The sequence below is a fragment of the Aphis gossypii genome, chromosome 1 (assembly GCF_020184175.1).
Source record: "Aphis gossypii isolate Hap1 chromosome 1, ASM2018417v2, whole genome shotgun sequence".
Taxonomy (NCBI): Eukaryota; Metazoa; Arthropoda; class Insecta; order Hemiptera; family Aphididae; genus Aphis; species Aphis gossypii.
The window spans coordinates 32,562,287-32,581,528 of record NC_065530.1 but is presented as its reverse complement, the minus strand read 5'-3'; the positions used below and the strand labels follow the sequence as shown (position 1 = coordinate 32,581,528).

Genomic DNA, 19,242 nt, shown 5'->3' with positions numbered 1-19,242 from the left:
AATTTGAATTTTACAAATATTTAAAAATATTTACATAATATTATTATTACTTATTCCTCGAAAAGAAATTTATTTATGTTCAATTAAAAAAATAAATGTCCATCAGAAGTTAATGTTTCAATTAAATTATTTAATGATTATCTAGTTAATTCTATAACTTATTATTAAGCTAACTTTTATTTCTAATATTGTTTTAAATAATTTGAATTATTATGATGCACTAACATTGAATATTAAACTAATAAGTATTAACATTCTAAGTGAGCTGGAATGAAGATTTCTTATAACCATGTATTATAATACACTTTTGGTTCAATAATTTTCAATGTTTATAAATCAAAATGTTGAAAGCAAAATGCTTAAAAATGCTAAGACCTCAAGGTTAATCATTTTACTTATTCAAATATTTTATACAACAATATACAGCATCAAAGTTAGCTGTTAAATAATAAAATAATATTATTATTTCATTGTTCTATATTATTCAATATATAACAATTTTTATAGCTTTTAAATTTCGATATTAAAGTGATACGAAAAATATTTATGTTTATAGATTATACACATCTTTTTCGATCAAATTAAATGTAACAGAAGAAAAAAAATCCCGATTGTCGATAAAATAGTTACCATTATTCAAGGACACCAAGATACTGTATTTTCCAGATGCAAAAATTCCACTTTTTTTTTACATTCTCCATACATTATCGGCAATGTAGATGCTCACGTAAACCTCCAATGTTTGAAGTATAGTTTATTTATAAACAGTCTGTAGTCGATATAAGTTATCTACAACCAAGAATTTTCGATTGGATTTATTTTAATGTTTAAAAAAAAAATATTGTGAATATATATATATTGATTTACGTTATCTTACCTATTATAATTTCTTGAAATTACCTACTTCAAAAATAAAATATAATCTTAAGAACAACAAAACAAAATATGATTGACGAAGAAATCCAATACGATGTAAAAGTGATAAATGCATTTAAGAGATATGGAGAACATAATGTTTTCAATGGTTTGAACATGAATGTGTCGTCAGGTTCTATGTAAGTTATTATTATTTGAATAATAATTATTAAATTAGTTTTGATTAATTTAATAGTTTATTAGATGCGTAATTATATCCAATAACTATGCTTAGGTATTATTATTTTAGATTTTGAGAGATGCTATGAATGTATTGATTGTATGTTGTTTTTTACTTGTCTGTTAACTCTTTTTGAAGCAATAAGAACACTTTTTTAAAAATGGTGGTGGTTTCTGGTAAAAAATGTTATCTAGTTAGTACTAAAAAGTTCAATGATTTATATATATTTGGAAAAAAATTGAATTTTTTTTTTTTGATGGGGGGGAGGGGGCGTCACTTAAAAACAAATAACTGCAGATCTTTTAAATATGCATTAAATGTTTATACTTTATATTATTGTTTTTTATTTGTTTTAAATTTAGAATTTCGATAAAACTCATGAAAATTGTGAAAATTAACAAATTATTTTGCAGTTAATACAGTAAAGTTATTTAGTATTTTTTTTTGTTTTTAAGCTAAATATATAAAAAAAAAAATTATCGGAAAGATAAATCAATTTTATGAGCATTTGAAATTAAAATGTATAGGAAATTGTATCTACCTGTAAAATAATTATTTTCCCTTCTTCACATCTGTTTATAAATTATATTATTATTTTCATTATACGATAACATTTTTAAAATATTTTAACTTTTTTTGAGCTATTTATAGGTTAGGTGATCAATTTTCAAATTTATTTTGTTTTTTTTAAATTGCTGTTAAAAATTTATTTATTGAGTCAACATTTTGAAAAATTTAATACAAGAACTCATTCAAGTTGCTCTTATACTTATAAAAATACATAGCTACAACTTTTTTTCAGGATTTTTGTCGAAGTTGTCAACATTTTTAACAATTTTGTAGTTAATGAAAACTTTTATTTTTATATCCAAGTTAACGTATCTAATATCTTCAATATTTTTAAATACCAATAATAATATTATATAGTTTTTTAAATTCGCAAAACTTTTTCGATCAACAATAATGAAAAAAATAAAATCAAAAATAGCATGTCTTGTGACTTTTGGTATTTTTTTTTTTTTAAATTGCTGTTAAAAATTTATTTATTGAGTCAACATTTTGAAAAATTTAATACAAGAACTCATTCAAGTTGCTCTTATACTTATAAAAATACATAGCTACAACTTTTTTTCAGGATTTTTGTCGAAGTTGTCAACATTTTTAACAATTTTGTAGTTAATGAAAACTTTTATTTTTATATCCAAGTTAACGTATCTAATATCTTCAATATTTTTAAATACCAATAATAATATTATATAGTTTTTTAAATTCGCAAAACTTTTTCGATCAACAATAATGAAAAAAATAAAATCAAAAATAGCATGTCTTGTGACTTTTGGTATTTTTTTTTTTATTATTATTTCAGGTAGATAAAATTACACGGAGCTTTATACTCAATTTTAAAATTTTAATATCAATAACTTCTAAAAAATATCACGATTTTTAATTTTTAATAATTTTTATTAGCATATTATAAAAAATAACTTAAGTTACAAAATATTAAATTTTAGAGGATTTTGACTAAATGAATTGAAAATATTAATTTTTTTAATCATAAATTTCTTTTACCCATAAATAAATTAAAAACAAAAAAAAATATTTTTAAATCTTTTTAATACATATAAGATCTTGATATAAATATTTAGTAAACATTTAAAGTATCTATATTTATTCGTTTTTAAATTATTCCTAATACAAAAATAAACAAAATAAAATAAAAACGATTTTATCGAAAAAATGTTATGTGTAAAAACACTAATGCACAAAATAAAATACCCAATCGATAATTGTCAGTAGAATTAGAGTATTCACTGCTTATCAACTCTTGAAGAGTAATTTATTTAAAGCTATTTTTACCTTGATCGGTATAATAGATTAATATTTTAACGCAAATAAACAGGTGTCGTAATCATTTGGTTTTATTAATACATTATAATATAAAATAACAAATCAAGTAGATACGCATTATATTTCATTGAAATTAAATTAATATGTTTGTTGGAAGAAAAAAACACTTATATATTTATTAAGTTAAGTTTAAGTCTAGAAAAATAAGTCTTGGAATGATGGAGTTGTTACTATAATTATATTAATTATATCGTAACCATATTAAACGATGAACCTAGATGCAAATTATTAAATTGTGTGATAATCATAACGAAATACAAATATTAATAATATAACTATCAACTAAGAAATACATATTCGTATTTCGATTTTTGAATTAACATTTTTTAGTTTAATAGTTTTAATCCAAAGGTAACTTTTTTAAAGTTTTCTATTCAATGGTTTTAGTAGAAATTTATTTTTAATTTACTAAAAATATCATCTAAAAATTAAACTTATATGTCTTGAAGAATATTCAAACATGTGCCAACTTTTACATGAATATTTATAATATTATGACTACTATTTATTGCTAAATATTCGTAGAAAAAAATAATGGAAAAATATTTTACCTTATTGATTAAACTTGTTATTTCATACACAAACGCAAACATTAGTAAAATTAAGATATTCTTGACATTTAACACGAGGTATAAATACTCAATATAAAATTATTATAGTGTGTTATTGAAGGAATTATAATAATCTCCATTATTTTTTTCAATTAGTTACATATTTTCTGAAACACATTCTTTTTTCAAAATGTTTTACTTTTATTATTGATTAAATTTTATTTATATTTTGTAAATCTGTTTGATAGTATTTAGTTGTATTTGATAAAAATGTATAAACACAACATTAGAGTACGATGATTAAAATTCAATGGAAAATAAAATTTAAGTTTCCATAAAAGTAATTCAGGTATATTCGATCAAATATTTTATATTTTAGACACTTGCAAATTTTAAAAACACACTAACAGGATCGTAATATTAAAATAGTTTTATTAACATATTATGTGCTGTAAAATTTTGAACACTAGGAGAACAAAATCAAAAGTAATATCTCCACCATGTTTTGAATCTGTATCCTCCGTCAGTTAGAAAAAAGGTTTCCCGTAATATCTACTCAAAGCCAAGACAGTAATATGAATAAAATATTATCTTTTGTATAGGTATTTAATAAAATAATTCCATCTACGATAAAAACGGGAGGTATATCTCAGCACGCTTATTTTCTTCGGGGCTCAGTTGTCCTTGAACATTATTACATTTGGAATTAAATTTTAACCATGAGTATTTGAGATAATAATTGAGGTAACCTCGAGATTTTGAATTGTTTACATTAAGTGATCTATAATCTTTTTATAATAACAACCTGTAATATATACACTATAGCACTATTCAACTATAGATTAATCGTTTATGTTTATTGAAATTCTAAAAAAATATATCGGACACTTTAGTTTTGTAGGTATATAAATACAAGTAAATTTGAATTCTGAGTGGAGCTGTTTTTTTTTTTTTTTGTTTGTTTGTTTGTTTGTTTATTCTTTCTGGTAGCAAAGGAAATCTAGTCAACATTTTTGGAGATCAAAATTAAAAATTTCAAGTAGGTAATTATCCAAATAATCAAGAAAAACAAAAAAAAAAAAAAAAATCGAAATGGGAATTTTTATTTAGCTCTTCTTAACCTAAGGCACTTGAAATTCACAGGACATTTTTATTATTATTTTCTACATATGGTATAATTGTACAGATATTTTGAATATTTTAAAATTATTTAGGTATAGACATTTAATATTTAGAATTTTTGATTTTTTTTCTATAAATATTGATGGAATTTATTTGTTATTAGACAGAACTTCAAAAACCTTATAAGTTAGCACAATAGCTATTGAAAAATATTAAAATATATAATCGTATTTTTTACAATGTTTGTCAATGTCGTGAAAATTTATAAATTAATTTTAAGTTAAAAATGTGTTGGTTGTTCAATTGGTATAATTATTACTACATTTTAATATTTTATACAACTAAACAATTTTCCTGATAATTAATTTATACTGGAGCCAAAAAATATAAGATATGAAAACATAATTTTTTAACACAATTTTAAGTTAAAATTTAGTCAAAATTAAACATCTAAACAAAGAATAATGATTTTAATTGTTCAAGTATTATTCAAAATTATTTTTTGCCGGGACTTAAATATTCTAGGTATAGTGTTTTATCTTTTGTACACAATAGTATTTCAAAAATATTTAGAAGGATTTTATGCTATTGCCTATAATTATTATACTACGTACCTATTCATACCATTCTACGGTAGGTCGGTATCGAATCAAGGTTGATAATAATAATATAATATGATTAAAATATATAGTACTGTAATCACTAAATAATATAAATACAATGTTAAAAAAAAATAATTTCACGAACAAGATCATTACCTACTAGTAAAATGAATAACTTTAATAGTAACATAGATATCATAAAATATACTTGGTAATATAAGCTGAAAGTCCGTTAGGTCACTCAGGATTATTTTTTGTACGCAACGTCTTATCATTGAATCAAATTAAAAATATATACTGCAGCGACTAACTTAATAACAAGGTACTGTACAGAAGAGCGGTCAACTACTTTCACCCTTTTTAATGTTTAATGAAATAGTAATAAAATTATTATTTTAATTTTTTTTTTTTTTTTTTAACAGCTATGGTCTTTTGGGCCCGAGTGGTTGTGGTAAATCGACACTTCTTCAATGTTTAATAGGAATAATGGAATTGGATTCAGGACGAATTGACTTAAAAGCAGAAAATTTAAAAGATGTTGGATATATGCCTCAAGTAAGTATTGAATTTTAAGCACTGATTTTTTATTGATTTTTTTACACTTATGATTTTGAAGAATTTATGTTTGGAAAGCACATTGACCATAAAAGAAACATTTGAATATTATGGAACAATTTATAACATGGATAAAAAGAACATCGATACTAAAATAGATGAGCTCGATACATTTCTACAGTTACCGAATTTGAATAGTTTGATTAAAGATATAAGGTACGATAATAATATACTCTATGCGGTATGTTTAAAACGCTTTTAATATAGCATTGGCGTATTTATGCTATTATGATATTTTTATTTTGTTATAAATATTGTTTAAAAAATAAAATAATCTTATCAAATATAATCTAGGAATCAAATTATTAAACTTGTCTTAATGTCAATGTTAAACTAGTTTTGGTTTTAATTGCTATGTAAATTCTTATAATTAGACGTTTTCAGTAATTTTATTGAAGTGGGATATAAAAATTAAGTTAACCATGATGTCAATAGCTCTCACAACCCCACAATAATAACATAATATAAAAAAAACTATATTAAATTGCAATAGCATGTTATTTAATATGATGAATTTATTTATTTAAATATATATTTATATAAAAGCATATTATAATAGCGCATTTATGTCGTTATTTTGGAAGTTTGCTATCTACAATATACATCCAGTTTAATCAGCTACATACCTTTGTTATTAATTAAAATAATAGCGATTTGAATAATCAATCCAAGGTCGAATGTAACACATTTTGTATTTTATATATTATGTTTAAAAATGAATTTCGTTAAAAAATAATTTGAATAATTAATATTAAATACCTGAATAATAATATAATAAATAATGTTTTATAAGTATAAGTCGTATCAAATCTTAATATGTTATTAATTTTTCCAAAATATGTAGGTATTAAAAAAATTTTAACAATTTAAAAAACTAGTTTTAATTATCGAGTAACTTAAAAAATAAATGATATGAAAAAAAAATAAAAGTACTGAATAAAAAAACAAACGACAAAATAAACAACTATCACTAAAATATTAGACCTCAGTTACCATAATATGTCATAATACCTATCCATAAACTGCAGTATTTACAGTGTTTGGAACAATCACTAAAAAGTGAACATTCACGTATGTTAAAAAAAAAAAACGCGTTCATCACACATTTGGTGTTATGGCGATAAGTGATAACCATGACAATGTAACATAATTTTTTATCAAGTAATATGTTCACAAATTTGATAATAGTTTATAATCTAGATATAGATCTAGAATCATACATTCGTGTTACAAGATTATAATCTAAATATCCAATATTATTAAGTATTATAGATAATATTCCTATATTTGTTTTTTTTATAAAACGAATGTTGAATGAACGAAAAATATCGTTCATGTTCATATAATAATTGAACTCTTTCAAATTTCCTTCGAAAGAACGAGTTCTTTCCTAACATTAAGTATAGTTATATCAAAAAGTATTACCTATCTTTTCTTATTTATTGGAAGGTTCTATATTATAAATTTAAACTATTTGGTGTTATAAAAAATGCTAAGTGGTCCATTCCATGGAATATCCATACTTATGATTTTAATGTTATTTGCTTACACTATTGTTTATGTTTGTTCAAGAAAAGTAGTTTTTGTGAATTGCATTGTTTATAATGTTTAGGTACAATATACTTAGAACTTATTTTATAGTTTTATTGATATTATTAAAATGTCATAATATTATGGTCATTTAGGTTCCTACTGTATTTTCCAGTTTAAATAATGTCCTTTCTTATAAATAATACTGTAGAATAGAAATTCGAATTAATTAAAAATTTTAATTTATAACCTCATGATTCCATACTTACCTGTTATATTGTTTTAATTATTACTTACTTCAATAAATATTAAAACTTAATATTTATGTATTGTTATTATAAAGCTTTTATTTTACGAAACTAAAGGGCATATAGTTTCAATTTTAGAGCAAAATAATCGTATTTGTATGTTGAACACCTTGAAAGTGATGATTTGCATAATATGAAAAAAAATTGATTTACTTACTATAGTTCGTTATTTTCACAATATCATAAATACAATACGGTATAATATTATTGTTATATGCTGATTTACCTGTTTAATTAAAAATAAATAAATAACTAATTAGGGTATGGCGGGACACCTAACTAGTAAATTATTTTTTAATAAATTAATAAGTGTGTTGCAGTAAGTTATATACTGAGTAATAATATACATAAAACAAGTTATGAACCAGTTAGTACAACTAGTATTTGTTTTTTTTTTTTGTGTATATTATATGTACATACATATTATTATAGTCACTTTTTGTTTGAGACAAGTAACATATTTTGTATAAAAGATCAAAAAAAAATCTATAACCACTGGGTTCTTATTGTATAAACAAAACAAATAATCATGAACCATATTATTTAATTATTCTAATGATATAAGATATAATGTAATTTGCTTAATTTTTTCATTTTTTCTAGTGGTGGCCAAAGTAGAAGAGTATCTCTTGGTGTTTGCCTATTGCATAATCCTAAGCTTATTATACTGGATGAGCCTACAGTTGGAATTGATCCTTTATTAAGACAAGAGTACCTAACTCATTGAACTACAAATAAGTCCAATTTAATATTAATATTTTAAAATATTTTATAGAATTTGGAATGGACTTACAACGATGGTTGAAAAACATCGGAAAACAATCATAATAACTACTCATTATATTGAAGAAGCCAACTTAGCTAATTGCGTAAGTCCATATTTTTGTAAATTATTTTATATTTATATACTTGCGAAGTTTCTAATATTCAATTTAAATTTGTAAATACCAAACCCATATTAAATAAGACTAGGTATAATTGTAAACAACAGTACAATTACTACAATCTAGTTTGAACATCAAAATATTAAAGACAACGTTTGGTTTATGTTGAAATATTTTTTGTTAACATGGGTTTTATCAAAATAATATTTTTATATGCACATTTTAAGATGGTTACATTTGACCTAATCATTTTACATGAAACAAGCTGAACCCGTGCACTTCGTCGCCATTAAAATGAAAACTCTATAATATGATTCGAATTTTGATTTATTTGTTATTTAATATTCAGTTTAACGGTGTTCAAAACTTAGGCATTTTCATTGACTATTTTGATTCTCAAAAAACTTGTGCAAGCACCACTTTAAAATGCAAATTTTGCAAAATGCTTTCTTATTGCACACTAAATTTGTGGTAGGCTTGTACGAATGTACCGGGTAAGTTGCAAGAATTGATCTATCATTGTTCACACTCCACGTTCATCAGTCAGTGAATTAGTCAAGTAATAATATTATAGTCATTCTACTTGACGTTGCCCGTGAGACTCTCTTATGATTATACGAGCAGTACATTATCAGGTAGGAAATTCACCCGGGGTGGATTTCGGACCCCACGAGATGTGTACGTAAGTTTATAATTTCTAAAATTTTTAACCCTCAAGTTTCAAAGTTATATATCATTTTTTTTTTATACGGTAGATAAAATACAATAATGTGCCATCTCGTGGTTTTTATATTGTTGCCTGTTGGTAAAACAATAAAACTTGGTATAACATGTTATTATGTTAGTCTATTGCTGTGATTTTGAGATTTACGGTGGACATTGACTTATTTCACTAATTCTTATTTTTATTTTTATGGTTTTGACAAAATATAACAACAGGTCAACAACTATTGTATGAAATTTTAACCAATAGTGACCTTACAATAAACAAAAGTATAGTTTATTCTCTAGCTGAACAGTGACGCCATTGTTGTTGTTTTTTTACATCCAGATTTCGTACTTTCCTGGTGGATTTTCCTAAAATTGTAGTACATAAGAATCTTCTCCTACGACCAACAGGAGCTAATCATCAGTGAAAAATGTTACGAAAACGGGGAAAATAAAATAATAATAATAAATTGTTACCATGGTTACCAAAAATAAAATAATAATGATAATAATAATCAGTACTTTTAGTTTATTTTTTTTTGTGCACTTAAGAGGCCATAACTCCGGAATCACTTATCGCACAGTGTACAAACTTCACAGAAACCATCTACATATCAATCTTAATATGCCCTGAAATTTATCGAAATTGGTTTGGTGGATCTTGAGTTATAAAGTTTATTCAAAATATACACTTATTTATGTATATATAGATACTTAACTTAATGCTATAGCAAATCATTCCACAATTAATATGTAGATATATATTTAATCAGCTAATAATATAATAGTTTGTTTAAAAATAGGATAGGTACACGGTACATTTTGTGATCTACGGTCGTCTCCGTGTAACAAATATATGATATAGTAAATTTTAGTTCAGAAGAAAAATTTATCTCTAGTATTTTTTACAATAAGTTAGTGAAATATTATATTATCCAACTGAAAATCAAAAACATTACCTATATAGGTATATGTGTTTGTTCGTTGATTTAATTTGTAGAGAGTGATGATCATTTTTATAAATATTTTAATATATTACATAATATTCATACCTTACATTTAAATTAAAATACCCAACACATAAGCACAAATTATTACGCTCAGATTATAAAGTTTGATTATAGATCAATTAACTTTAATATATTCAACGCTAACAACATAGAATTGTTTATTTCGTATAAAAAATTGGTATGTTTTATGTCTGTAAAATGGTATGAATATAAATGGCACTGTTTTACTAGTTGTTACCCACGTGCTCCGTGCACGTGGATAGTGGTTTGCAAATAATTGCGGAGCTATTTCTTTGTCTTATAGTTATTTTGATCATAAAATACTATAAAGTGTATGCATACACTTTGTACTTACCTATGCCTACGTAAAATAATAATAATTTAAGGTATTTATAAATTCTCATAAATATACTTATAGAGATAATAAAAACAATTTTTTTCTCACATTAATATCATTATTCTTACACCCGGAAAATATATTATATAATAATATCATTATGTCGTTAAATAATTAATAACAATAATAATGATTATTAAACAACACTTGGCATGACATTGGCAGCGAGCTATTGAATACTATACTACTTTGTATTATTATTGGATGCGTTTTAACTTTTAATGTATCTAAACTACTCGAGTCTCGAGATTAAGTACGTTACGTCAGTCGTAGTTAGAACGCAGTGATCTATACTTCAAACTATGCAGGACCGTTCAAAACACCGACACGTTTTCACATCTTATATACTAAGACAATAATAATTTATCGATACATCGTCGATTCTATGTACACATTCTGAGGTGGGTCGTGGGTAATTGCTTAACCGTAGGTACGTTTTAAACAATTATTTTAATAGGTATATTATAATACAAATTACATACCTATACGTCGAAATGTAAATTTTACAGGGGGAACACATAGATAATATGTTTCGTTTTCACTCCAAATAGTTTGTTTAGATAAAAATAATATATTTCTGTAAAAATCTGAAAATGTAAAAATATTGGTTATGTTCTCAAACAAAAGTGGTACTGAAACTTCCAGAAAACTGTCAGGTATAACAGTAAAAAATTTGGTGACGATACGTTGAAAGCTATAGATTTGTACACGTGATGAAAAAATCGGGGCTTGCTTTTATAGTGTAGATTAAAGTACACAATATATACATATGCCCAGTTATTCAAAATAATAATAAAACAGTTAGGTAGTTTAAAACAAATCTAAGTATGATTATAGGCTCTAAGAATAATTATAATTTACTAATCAGAAACTAAAATTGCAATATTTAGTTGCACTATATATATTATCTTATAGATTTTAGACAATAATGTATAATTAAATGATATTTAATAATAAAATAACTCTGAATTAGGTAATATTATTGCTCAATATGAACCATGAGGGATCAGTACTTCAGTAGTCTTTGTAAAAAATATTAACTAGATTGAATCGTATAACTACACTTAATCAGCTAAAATATAAATTACGACAGATAACAGTTAAACATATAATACAAATAGCTATGAAATTATAATTTAGTATAGCAGTGTGTCTTGAAATTATAGAAATGTGATAAATCCATAACACAAAGTATAACTTATATAACTTATATACCTAAATGATTAAAATAAAAAAAAACTTAGTTTTTTATTTATTTTTTTTTTTAATTACTGTTGTAGATTGGTTTAATGAGAAATGGAGTGCTGGTAGAAGAAGGATCTCCTCAAGAAATTATTTTTAAATATGAAGCAGATTCGTTAGAATCGGCTTTTTTAACGCTATGCTCTCATCAAGATTCGAATTTAGCACCAAAAGTATTTGATATAAATATTAATTATTTTTTTATAATTTATCAATTGTATGTATTTAATGAAAATCTTATTTTTTTTTGAATTTACATCGTATACAAATCGTCTATTTTTAAAGAGTTTGATGATGGCTAATACAAACTGTACGAACCATATACAAACTTTTACGTTATTACATACATCTTTCTGAAAAAGTTTTTGGTAACTAATTTGGATTTGTCAATGATTTTGACTTACATCGTATTTTTTAAATTTTTTACTTTAATAGTAGACATTTCAAAATTCAAAAGATACTTTAATTGTTTTATAATTTTAAATAATATTATTCAGGAAAAATTCGGATAAATTTGATGTAAAATAAAGTAAATAAGAAATTAAAATATAATATGTTTAACATTTTTATCAAACTATGAAATAACTTGCTAAAATTGACATAAAATCAGTATTTTTTATGTAAAATAAATTATCAGTTCTAATAATATATGAGAAGTCTCCTACGAGAAACTATTTATACATTTGTAAAAAAAAATACTATGTTCTATGGTTTTTATATTTATTAGTTAGCAAACAGCATGTATAAGTCAAAATTGCATACATTGAAAAGTATAAATATTAACGTTACTATTTCAAATTGTATGCAATTTAATCTTTTTTATTTTTACATTTTACATCAAACTGTTTAAAAAATAGTTATACAGCTTGTGTTGTTTAGATTCTTCCTAAAGATGTTAAAAAAACGCATAACATCGAATCAAACAATTTATTTAAAAATGGAAAAACCATAGATTCCATAAGAATTAAAGCTTTGCTGAAAAAGAATGTTCATGTATTATGTCGTGATTACTGGTAAACGTAATTTAAGTATAATTTAGTTTGAATGTAAATAGTATTGTAAATTTATATATTCAAATATTTTATAGGTTATTGTTTACCTTGATGGTTCTTCCATTCTTTCAAACATGCATTTTTTCTTCTGGCGTCGGTGTAAATTTTAAAGGAATGGAAATAGCAATACAAAATGATGAAATTAGTTTAAATGATTGCAAACACATTTCTAATTTCAATGGATGTATTTTTAATAATGATACAACTCAATTAATGAGTTGTATTGCTGTACAATATCTTACATCACTCGATTATACACTGGTAAGTAGAAAACAAGATATTAAATAGGAGTTAAATATTTTCTGCAACCTTTATAATAAGCTAATCTGGTTCTAGTGTTTAAATAAACAGGTTATTTTCTTGACGTTTAAGTAATAACCATAACTATGTTCTATTTGAAACATATTTAGACACATTGAATTGCTGGGTAGGTTTTTTAAGGATAAAATCCTAATATTTACTATATAATTATTTAGGTTGAAGTGAAAAATCGTCATGCTGGAGAAATTTTTGTGGACAATTACAAGTTTTTAGCATTTATACATTTTCCAAAGAGCTTTACACAAGAATTAACCAAATTTATTGACACTCCTAATGAATATGATACACAAGCGCTGTCTTATATGCACTTTGCCAAACATAGTATGTACTTTTATATACAATTTTTATATTTTTATTTTGCATTATAGTTTATTGTATTATTGGTTGTAAACATAACTTGTAAATTTAGATTTATTGTTTAAAAATCAAATAATTTTGGATGTAACAAATGCAATGCGCTCTTTGATATACAACACTTTGAATAGTTGCTCCAATAATCCAAAAGTAGCTGGTTTACCTATGGTAAGTCGATCATTAATTTAAAATTCAAAATATGCTTTTACCATAAAATATTTTGTATGATGCTTAGTTCGTGTCTAAAATGGCTACATTGTTTATTTATTAATATTAAAGCACAGTGTACGCCAAGTAGACATCTTAAAGTCATATTAAAAATAATATGTCTTGTTTAGTCTTTTTAATTTTATTTTTATTTACGTGATAATTAGTTTAAGTAAAATATATGATATAATTATTGTTTATATAATATTATATTATTTATATTCGTAAATCGTAATTGTATACAAAGAACGGCTTTGATACCGAATTTTATAATACTGTGACTTATTATTTCAAAGAATAATGACACATGTAACTTTGAAGCACATTTTTTACCAAAAATATAAACATACTTATATTTTATTTACTGGCAATTTTGCTTAACGAAATCATTGTAAGACCTATAGAGAGTAAGTACTCTCTAAAATTTAAATTAAAAATAAATATATAATTTTTGAATGACCAAGAGTCATAATAATCCATAATTGAATTTCAGAAAAATATTAATAATTAGGGTTAGGCATTTGATTTTGATTGAAACAAAACCATTACAGAATTATGGTGTTCTAACTATTTTATTTTGACATATATTTGCTAAAATGTATATATATATATAGTTATAGTATGTGCTTATATGTATTTACTTTTTTTTTGTGTCGCTTATATGTATTTTGTCAAAAGCTATTTGACAACCATAAAATAAAATAAATAATAGATTATTATTTTTTTTTAGGAATTCAATGCATTATATGGAAAAGAAGTGAAAGTTCACGTTCACAGTACAGCAGCAGTTTTTCTAGCAATGTAAATAAAACTAATATTATTGATTAATTTTATAATTTTCCATACTAAAAGACAATTATTTACTCATATAATATTTTACGTTAAATGAAATTTATGAATATTAGTAAACAATTATGTAGAAATCGATTTCCATATAATGTTTTCAAGAACATTTTTCTGAAATTTTACATGTTTTATGTTTTTATATATTTTATAAAAAAAAAAATGGCATGTAACTCTTTAAAAAATTATTAGATACTATCTGAAAACATTGAAGAAAACAACAAACATCTATAGTTATTGAGAGAACTAAAAATTGTTCTGGTTTATTTTTTAAACGTAATAACTTCTTTAATGAAGTGGTTCACAAAAAGTTCTACTCTGGTATCTTTATAACTCACTATTTAATGTTTATTGTTTTTAAATAAACTATAAATATAATTTTTATCATTCCTTAAAAATATTTTACTTGCTGAATATAAAATTTAACAATGGCATGTATATTGTATATATAAAAAAACATGTATAAAATATGTATATTATTGGTATTAATGCTATTTTTCCAGCCAATTTAAATAATAAACAGTTAAAAATGATCAGGCTTATAGTTATAAGTGTTGTTTATTAATTTGATACATATTTGATAGACAATTACCTAAATTAAATAAACATTAACGCAAGCTTTTAAAATTAAATTATGTGCATTATCTATATACTGATATGTAATATTTTTTATTATATATTATAATATTTTATTTTTTTATGTAATTAATTAAAGATTACAATTATACAAATACTTGTTATATATAAGTTCCATTTAAAAATTCCAAAAATAGTTAAAGATATAAATACATTTATGTACATTTAAAGTTATAATATTTATATATTTATCAGTTAATTTATATATATATTATATATTTTTTTTTAGGGGAGCATTTTATTTTAGTAGTATTTATTCAGTGAGCACTATGCTTTCAGAAAGAATGGATGGAATCTTAAGTCGATCGATGTTTGCAGGTAATTTAATAACATTTCAGCATCAAAAATAGTTACAATTTCAATTTTCAAACGAATTTTGTTTCAGGCGTTACAATATTGGAATTGCTTATTTCAATGTTTTGTATTTCGAATTTTTTAATTTTGATTCATTCGGGTATAGCTGTTATTATTGCATACGTATTTTTTTCGAATCCCATTCTCATATCCAGCGGTCTATTAATGTATGCTATGTTGATAATAATTATGTCATGGATAGGATTTCTATTTGGTAAGTGTAATATGTAATTAAACTATTTTTTTTTACAGATATTTATTAAGAATACAAATTGTATTATTAAATCTGTGAAAAAAATTTACAGTAGGCATTAATTTGGTAAAATATTACAAATACAAAAATACATATAACACATATTATATACTATCTAGATTTCCCCTAGTAATCGATCCATAATATGTAATCATAATTTTTAAAACATCTATAATTTAATATATTTTCTGGTCATTACTCATTAGAGAATGTTATATCAAGTTACGTTTACGTTTCCCATTTTAAAATACTTTTGCTTATTATTACTGGATTGGAATAATTTAACAACAAAAACTAACATTCAATAATATATACCGAAACCTTGATAACTCAAATCAATTGGGGGCGAAAAATGAATTCGAACTATCGAAAATTTGAGAGGTTCGAGTTATTGAGGTTTTACTATAGGTATATATTTATATATTTTTTTTTGCGGTAAATATAGGTTTACTTGCCGCTGGAATAACCCCAACTAAAGCTGGTGGCGTTCATATTATGAATGGATGGGCTCTATCTCAGATGTTATTATCGGGTAAGAATCAAATCTTGTTGTCATTACGAAGTAATAAAAAAATCTAAATAGTATTATTTCTACTACACATAGGTGGAGTATGGCCAATTGATGGACAGTTACCCTTATTAAGATCAGTATCTGAGTTACTTCCTATGAGGTTAGCCGGAAAGACAATGAACGACATAACATTGAAAGGTTGGACGTTGGGTCATCCATCGGTCATAAAGGGTACCTTGGCGACGTTTGGACATGCCATATTATTAATATTGGTTTTAATTGTTCTAAGTAAAATAAAAAAGAATATGTGGGTTATACACAAATAAGAGCTTTAGACTTCAGCAAATATTTGTCATATTTGTTCTTAAGGTATTCATTATTTACTATTACTTAAGTTACTTTCTAATTCATTTATTATTAGTATTAGCTAATAATTAATTCGTAAAAAGTTCCACAGTATACTGAATAAGATGTTGGAAGACAATAGTTGTGTGTGTGTGTGATTTAATCAGCTATTAAATCGACTCTTAAATTGTGTTACTTTTGTTATTTGTATATATAATTCAAGTATAATAAACGCAAACATGTTTAATTTTTTCAAATTGCAATATTATATTTGTTTGACATATTTAAATATCATCTTCGTTCTCAATACCAACTATAAAAACAGAATTCCCTGATAGTATCTATCTATGAATTTTATCTATCTATTTCATTTTCTTTCTCGTAATAAAATCAAATAAGTTGTGTTAATAGTTTTAAAATAAATTACTTATGTAAGTATATAGATATATCATAAAAAATACTTAGTAATGTAGCTTGCATTCGTTCAGAATCGGTTTTTAGTGCTCATGATTTATCAGTGAATTTAAATTTAGGCCAAACTTTACTATATTATTCACTTATTTATGAGATACAATAGACATGCAATATAAGTACTAATTGTACAGCATTATAAATTTAACGATTACTTACTTTTCTGTAATTTACTTTTTTTTATTCATTCGAAAAATATAATCAATAATTATTGTTTTTCTACGACTCTAGTTCTTAATAATACTTTTTGTAATGTTAAGTATTTTTGTTTTTAATTTGACAAAAAATAATTTGAAAACAAATACTTTAAAAATGCCATTATAAATTGAAATATTTTGACTAAACAAAAATTTTTTATAAAGTTCAGTTAATTTGAAATAAACAATAAGGTTTTATACTTAACAGTTGAGCATGGAAACATAACATAAAATCATTTGATTGATGGATTACGGACCTGCTTGTTCTAAAGATGTTTATATTTTTTGAATAGATGATTCTTACTAATAATTTATGTTAGTAACCAGTCGTTTATTCTACAATTTTAAAAATACAGAACATGAACACTATTGTTGTTTGTGTAATTGTGTTAATTTATTGTTTTATTAATTTACTAGGGACCGATGAAACTCAATCAAAGGGTTTTGAAAGCCACCTTCGGCGCCTTAGAGTTGGCCAAGTGAAAATTGGTTGGCTTGGTTGGTGAGGTTTGGGTGTAAATGTTGTGAACCGTACAATAAAATATATGAATAAATCGATAGCCACGTCTGAGAATATAGCAGTTATCATCCGGTGTAAAAGTGTATGCTTGGCATCCTTTTTTTTGTATGCAAAAATATAACTAAAATGGCAGTTGAGTGTCTAGCTATCAATCATGACATAATATAAATCGATAGTTGATACCAAGCTGGACAATCCAACGTTTACAAAAATCGTTTTGTAGTTACTCCTCGATTGTGGTCAGTTTAAAATACTATAGAAAAACAGCGGTGGATTGTATTTACGGGAGGCACAGGCAACAATTTTCTCATTTTCAGCTCCGAGTGAGAAACTAGAGAACTGCTTACGGTTTTATAATATACCTAACTAAGAATTCAACTTCTGGTAATAATATTATAAAATATAAGATGTTACACTGTTTCTATAGATAATAATAGAGAATTGTTACTACCGATCTCAAAATATTGAGTAGTGTCACAATAAACTTTTGAAGTGTCTTAGTTACTCTAAACTATCTATTTAATATCATACTGTAAATTGTCTCTTTTGATAGATTCTATTATATTTCATATTATTAAATAGTGGTGGTCTTGTGGTTATGCTAACTAGGAGATTGAATTGTAATTCAAATGGGCTGTCTTTTGAAGGCTTTTAAATCCGTTTATATATATAGGTATATTAAACCTTTAGACTTAGTTAAATGGTAATAATGAAATATTAATAACGATAGTAGTACAATAATTATAAAAATTACTTATATTTTTAAATCTATTAAAGTAGTTAATATTGTATTATATGTACATAATTTAATTTATTTCTCAATTGGCAATAAATTATTACTTAAGAGTTATTTTTAGAAATTGTAATTCAATTGATAGAGTTTATTTTGAATGTACTGTGTACTCGAATTTGTGACAATCTAGTTTTTAGTAATTATTGTCTATAGTCGTTGCGCCGGCTCTACTACTAGAGTGTATGTATCCATAATTTTCTCAATATAAATGTGTACATTATTCTCATTATTAATTTCAATAATACCATTATCATAACTATTTTTTTCGTGTAGTAACTGCACTTGTAGTTAATTTCTTGAAAAAAATAAAACCATTGATTATAAAATACCATACTATTTATAACCAATGATAAAACTTAACATATCCAAAAATAATTATATACTATTATTAATTATTGTATTATCATTATAA

At 23.9% G+C, this 19,242-nt stretch overlaps 1 protein-coding gene across 2 annotated transcripts; it reads left to right on the top strand.

The window, feature by feature from the left end:
• The first annotated feature begins 750 nt into the window (after positions 1–750).
• Positions 751–17,106, top strand: LOC114132273 (ABC transporter G family member 23-like). 2 transcript variants are annotated; one of them, XM_027997684.2, is made up of 15 exons: positions 751–1,055; positions 5,702–5,834; positions 5,913–6,050; positions 8,336–8,443; positions 8,508–8,601; positions 12,012–12,146; positions 12,853–12,986; positions 13,061–13,286; positions 13,502–13,667; positions 13,756–13,868; positions 14,638–14,708; positions 15,616–15,704; positions 15,772–15,954; positions 16,439–16,525; positions 16,598–17,106. In XM_027997684.2, the coding sequence occupies exons 2-15, from the start codon at positions 5,815–5,817 to the stop codon at positions 16,828–16,830; spliced, it is 1,797 nt and encodes a 598-aa protein (XP_027853485.2). In that variant the 5' UTR covers positions 751–1,055; positions 5,702–5,814; the 3' UTR covers positions 16,831–17,106. The 2 variants fall into 2 exon arrangements, with proteins under 2 accessions (XP_027853485.2, XP_027853484.2); XM_027997683.2 differs by having other exon boundaries at positions 5,896–6,050.
• The last annotated feature ends 2,136 nt before the right edge of the window (positions 17,107–19,242 follow it).

Coding starts and splice junctions, on each gene's coding strand:
- LOC114132273 (XM_027997683.2), top strand. CDS start 946: ATGATTGACGAAGAAATCCAATACGATGTAAAAGTGATAAATGCATTT. Junction 1,056..5,701: donor AATGTGTCGTCAGGTTCTAT/GTAAGTTATTAT, acceptor TTTTTTTAACAG/CTATGGTCTTTTGGGCCCGA. Junction 8,602..12,011: donor AAGCCAACTTAGCTAATTGC/GTAAGTCCATAT, acceptor TTACTGTTGTAG/ATTGGTTTAATGAGAAATGG.